The sequence below is a fragment of the Passer domesticus genome, chromosome Z (genome assembly GCF_036417665.1).
Source record: "Passer domesticus isolate bPasDom1 chromosome Z, bPasDom1.hap1, whole genome shotgun sequence".
Lineage (NCBI taxonomy): Eukaryota > Metazoa > Chordata > Aves > Passeriformes > Passeridae > Passer > Passer domesticus.
Genome location: NC_087512.1, coordinates 27,183,658 through 27,189,657, shown reverse-complemented (window position 1 = coordinate 27,189,657; position 6,000 = coordinate 27,183,658). Strand labels below are relative to the sequence as shown.

Genomic DNA, 6,000 nt, shown 5'->3' with positions numbered 1-6,000 from the left:
GCGCTGCTGGAGTCCCGATGCCGGCTTTCCCGCACGAGCTCCCCAGGTCTGCCAGGCCATCACCTGCGGCTCCCCATCGCCCTGATTTAAGGGACGGGCCCAGGGGTAAGCGGCCGGCAGGGTGACGCCCCGGACGGGCGCGGGCAGCAAGGGACGCGAGGGGCGTCCAGGGGTGCCACGGCCGGGCTGGGAGCCAGCCGCGGGGCGCACCCCTTGGCGTCCCCTCGGGGCGTTGTTCGCCCCCCGCGTCCTTCCTGCTTCCGGGGGCCGCCGCGGGGAGGATTTGCCGCAGATGACATCAGCTGTGGATGCTGGAAAGGCGGCGGCGGCGCGGAGGATGCGCCGGCTCCCCCCCTTCCTCCTCCTCCTCACCAGGTCCCTGCCCTGCACCGTCTCCGTATAAAAGCGTCGCCGCCTCCCCACCCGCCCTCACTCCCTCCTTGCCGCCTGCGGAGCTGCTCTGCGCTCAGCGCCCCGGAGCCGCGGGGCGGAGGCGATGGCCACCGTAGTGGTGGAAGTGGACTCGGAGCCCTCATGCAGCATCCCCAACCCGACCTCCACCTCGCCCAGTCTCTCCCACCGCTTCCTAGACAGCAAGTTTTACCTGCTGGTGGTCGTCGGCGAGCTGGTGACCGAGGAGCACCTGCGGCGGGCCATCGCCAATATCGAGCGAGGTGAGGCGGCGGGAGCCGGGGCGCCGCAAGCAGCGCCGCGACACCCCCCGCCGGCGCCCTGCCCCTCCCTGGGCGCGGCCGGGAGCCGGGATAGCCCCCGACACGCATCCCGCCCAGCCGCGGCTCCGGCTCTTTATTCCCCGGGGGGTCCCGCCGCAATCGCCCACCCACCCGCCTTCCCCCGCGGGGCGCGGGCACTGCGGAGCGGGGCTGCGGGAAGCCGCAGCGAGCCCCCTCCCCGCCATGGCTGGGCGGAGGGGCCGGGTCGGGAGCCCGTCTGCCCGGAGACACCGGCGGGTGGGCGTGGCACGGTCCGCACTGCGGTCCCGGTGCCTGCTCGGGGCGGACAAAGGGCGGCGGGGATGGGCTGGGCGGGCTGGGCTGGGGCTGCCGCCCGCAGTCCCCGTCCCCCAGCGCCGCGCTAAGCCGGCGGGGGTCGGGGCGTTTTCCCTCGCGGCGGCAGAGGCTGCGCGGGCGGGAGCGCAGCCGCGCCTTTGTGTCTAACTTTGGGCGCTGGGACTTTGCTGTCGTCTGGACAATTTTTCAGGACCCAAGTTCTATATACGCGTATATATTCCAATAAAGAAAACCCATATGAGTAACAAGGCTGTTAGCCGAGGGCTCAGCCGCGTTATTGTCCGACTGCGGACTCCTCTGACTCGGCGTTTATTTGTCCTTTTCTTAAGACGGCCATGCAGGGTGGTATTGCAAGTGAAATGACAGTTTTATAAGCGGAAAGGAGAAAAAAAACCAAAAAACAAACAACAAAAAACAACAAGCTGTTGCAGTATTAGTGGAATAAAGCACGAAGAAAATGTTTGTTGGACCTTACAGTCACTTAAACTCAGTTGATAGCTGATTTTATAATATGTATTTTTTTGTTCTTGGCTGGTGAAAACAAAGATTTCAGGAACTGCCATTGTTAAGAGTGGAGAAGAGATCCTGGAATGGGGGAATTGGTAGCAGCCTTGTCATGTAGGTGTGGTTCAGCAGTCCAGTTAGGACTTCATCTGTGTCTCTATTGTTGCTTTCTCAACCCTTGTTGCTTTAGTTGGTTATTTCTCTGAATCCTTTTTCATTACTGTTTGAGGTAAAAAGCATCCCCATCTCAGCTAGCAAGGTTCATCATAACCTGTTCATCTTTATTGCTACCATTGTCTCTTGGGGAGAGCTACTGAGGCAGGTGCTTTGTCATTCAGAGCTTCTTGAGCATTGCACTTCCTTGACTCTATCTAATTTTCAGTTGTGTTAGAAGAGAACTGGCTGCATTTTTATTAAATTGTCAGAGATTATAAAGCAAATTGATAAAATTTCTTCCCTCAAGACAGCTAATACCCTTCCCCTCAAGAAATGCTCTCCAGTCTCTTCTTCAGTCTCCTATTGTACAGTCGCTGCTGCATAGCTCAGTTGCTGCTATCTCCTGCCACTAAGCGTAACACCCACTTACAGGTTTAGGTGTTCAGAAGGAGTGTTTGGCCTTTTAATTCATCATTTTGGATTAAAGTCACCTTGCTGCTTCTAGTATTAGACCATCTAATTGAGAATTTTGCCTGCTAAGAAAACTCCTTGGTGAAATGTTGAGGTACATTTTTTCTGGATGAATACAGTGGGAGTCTGATGCTTTGTCTGTGTGAGGCAATTGTGGGCTCAGCTAATATTTTTTTGTTTGGTAAGTCGGCTGTAGATTGGAAAAAAATAATTTCTTGCTGCCTTTATTCTCAATGGAGCTTTGAATGCATTTTGGTTCTTGATAACTTTGGTTTGCTGTCTTCCCTGGTACATCTCCTGAGTACCATGACTGAAAACTGTGGATTCATGCGCCAAACTGCAGAGCAACGTGTCAAAGAAAACATCTGCTGATAACACATCAGTGGCGTGATGCTACGCAACCTGGTGGAATGCAGAGTCATTTCTTAATATATGGTGGGGAGGGAATGGTGTGGCAAGATACATTTTCATTAATTGCATTTTGGATGTGACTTTGCTAAGGGGGCAATTCTCCAACCCACCATCCGCCAAAAGAGAAGAGGGGTGTGAAGAGAAAGCTTCAAGATTTTTCCAGTGATTTAGCAGATGGTACTGGGTGTGCCCTCCCTGCTGTCTGATTAGTCCTGTGTCTAGTGGCATTGCACTCCTAAGACTGCAGAAGGAAAGAAACAGCTCCAGTTCAGCCATGTTTACAGCAGTTATGTCCACACTGCTAAGCCATCATTGGGCTGACCTTGGATTTTAGTTCTGCGTTTACCTTTGTTCCACCCAAGACCTGATTCAGTGATATCGTTCGTTTAATACAGTTTTCTCCGCTATAATACAGATGCATAATTTTTGCATCCAGATTGCTGAATCATGCAGTTGCTTATTTTGGATTGTCTACCCAAATTCCAGCTTCAACTTGCATGCATAGACCATAAAGGCTTTTATGCCCTTGGCTTTTTGTTTTTCCTATTTATTTTGTGTTGAGTCCCGTATTTTGGACATTGCCTGGCTCAATCAGGCAATGATTGAGCAATCTTGACTATATCTAATCAGAATCTTATCCCTACAGCACATTAGGATCACATCTAAAGCAGCTAGGGGTGGTGGACCAGTCCTTTCGTTAGCAGCATTGATGAATCATAGTCCATGTCGTTTCACCGACCTCCAGAAAGCATAGTTTCTCTGCCCAAGCTTGGTGTCATAGGCCAGGGAGCTGTTTCTCTTCAAGCTTCTTGAAATTCAGCACTGATTCATTCAGTGTACTTCAACTTTGTGATCAATGTCACTTTAATAGTTATTGTTTTCATATGTGCTCTATTTGTATCGTATTATATCATCTTGGTGCTCTTGCTCTCAAATATTCCAACACCTGGAAGATATTAAACCCAGTTTAGATGTATTTGCCTGCCAAAACTTGTCCCAAAAATGTACCATATGGCCAAGTGCTTTCTGAGGAAACAAAGTAAGGAGACTTGCAGAAGAACCTTGCTGCTTATGCCTCTGAACAATGATGCGTCAGCCAGGAAGTGGAGGTGGCTGGTTATAGCTCAGTGATTTTTTTTCAAGTGGTTATGGAACACACAGGCAATACTGCATTTTCAAATTTTTTTTGAGATTCAAATGGCAGCTACTTAATTGTTGGTACCATGTTACAGTAAGCTTGCTCCTACCTTTACTTGGATACTGACAAGGAAGAGCCCTGGATGCATTCTTCTTGCAGAGGCTTCAAGCTCTTGAAATGCAGATGTTCATATTTGCATGGAGAACCTACTCAGAGCTGCAATGGGAGAATAGCACTGCAGATCTGGTTTCTCTGCTATTCCCTCTTTTCTCCTCATGCTTCATCCCTGCAACATGGCTTCTGCTAGTCTAAGTTCTGACATTTCTGCTCCCTTGAAATAGAAAATACATCTAGCATGGGAAGTGGCATTGCAGTAACATCCACAGCCTGAAACCCTGAGAGAAGTGTTAGTTCTACACTCATTTTGAGGGGTTGGACACACACTTCTTCAGGCATCTTGTTGTCAAATCCCAAAGTAGTCTAATCCAATAATTCCATGCAAAGGCATGGTCATGTAGGGAGGGGCCACCAGACACTTCCTCACCAGCAATCCATTTTATGTTTGCCAGTTCATTTCTGTAGATGTAATGATGGGTTTTTAGGGCAAAAAAATGAGTGCATATTTCATTTTCAAAATTGCAGCAGTTCCTGGACTTACTTGTAGTGTTACTGCTTGCTCATTATTTCAAAAGTAGATTTTCAGAACAATTTCAAAACAAAATTATATAAAAATCTGATTTTTTTCCCCAAACTGTTCATTGAAGTCTTATGGAGGAAAACAAGAAACTTATCTTTTGGCTGCAATGACTTTTTTTCCTGGTCAAATTTCAGTCCCTAAAAATCTACTTAAGAATAATATATTTTTTGGTCATATAAGTGTCAAGTGTCTCACTTTTTAAGTAGCTGGGGGAAAAACAGTAGGGAACAGAGATGTGCAATTTGGTTTTTTTTAAAAAAAAGATCAAGCACAGCATTTTCAAATTTCAAAACTAGAGTTCTGACACTCCATAAATAAAAGATCACTTGAATTTTAATTTAAAATATGGTATGCTTCAAAGATGCTGAATGAAGAAGTCAGCAATTTAATACTTTGTATTTAAATATTAATTAGCAACATGCTAGGTAATGCTGTCTTTTTATTCTCAAAGGGGCAACATGACTGAAGTGTCCTCTAGGTGATTCACTCTTCTGTTTTTGTAAATCTGTATGTTGGGATTTTAAAGTCATGTCAGGGACATTGGTAACTTACTGTGAAGTGGCTACTACTGCAGTTCTAAAGCTGGGGCCTTAAAGAATGGTCACCCTTTAGAAAGGCAGATTTTTTTTTTCTGATTGCTGTCAAACTCCTTCTGAGTGCATTTTAAAAAATAGCTTTGTGCCGTGGAAGAAAGCGAGGCTGGCCTTGGAATTTGGAAATATGCAAATAGTTTGAATGCAAATAGAACTAGTACTCAGTTAAAACTTCCAGTGCTCATGTGTCAAGCTACATGTGTTTTGTATTTTGAATTTTAGGAATCCGATCATGGGACACAAACCTGGTCGAATGCAACTTGGATCAAGAACTGAAACTTTTTGTGTCTCGCCATTCAGCTCGATTCTCTCCTGAAGTTCGAGGTGAGTTTAAGAACAGAATGCTAAATTACACCCTGAAATTGCCTGGCCCATTAATTTTAGGGCTTTTTAAAGTTCGGAAAACTCACCTTTGGATTGAACAGTTTCTTCACCTGGCACCAATCTAGTAGTCCAGTGACGGAAGCTTATTGTGGTAGGTGGTGTACATAAAAACCAATAACTGGAAAGGTTCGCTCTGTAGTTGGACAGAGACAGAACTGATGTCACAGCTGTTGTACTACTGCATCTCAAGCCCTGTATTTCTTCCCAAAGAACTTGAACTTAGTTATCTTCCTTGGTATGAGAAGCTGAGTTATGGTGAGTCTGCCTTCACTCCCAGGAACTTTCTTGGGCTTGTATGAGGAAATCAGAAATGTATAGGGCTAGCAAGACTAAATCTCTTCTGCTGCCTTTTTTTCAAGCCCATTCTTCCTTAAGAGGATTCATTCAATAAATTGAATCTTTTGTTTACCAGTTTTGTGAAGTGTAAAGTTTGGGTTTGGTCTGGTGTCATGAGAATCAAGTGTTCGGTAAGTTTTCTAAGATCTCATTACTCTTAATACCATTGCTGAATAAGTGTAGATGAATTCAATCAGGTTTCTTATATGAACATATATGACCTTTTCAAAGTAGTAGAGGTTTCTGTCATTAGTGAAATCATTGTGGCCATATGCATGT

The 6,000-nt window shown here is 46.6% G+C and overlaps 1 protein-coding gene across 1 annotated transcript in view; it reads left to right on the top strand.

Moving 5' to 3' along the window:
* The first annotated feature begins 234 nt into the window (after window positions 1–234).
* The window catches only part of MAP1B (microtubule associated protein 1B), a 71,042-nt gene continuing 65,276 nt past the window's right edge, over window positions 235–6,000 (top strand). The window contains exons 1-2 of the mRNA XM_064403420.1: window positions 235–674; window positions 5,224–5,325. Of these exons, the coding sequence (XP_064259490.1) occupies window positions 497–674; window positions 5,224–5,325 (280 nt within the window). The 5' untranslated portion in view covers window positions 235–496. The remainder of the gene's footprint in view (window positions 675–5,223; window positions 5,326–6,000) is intronic.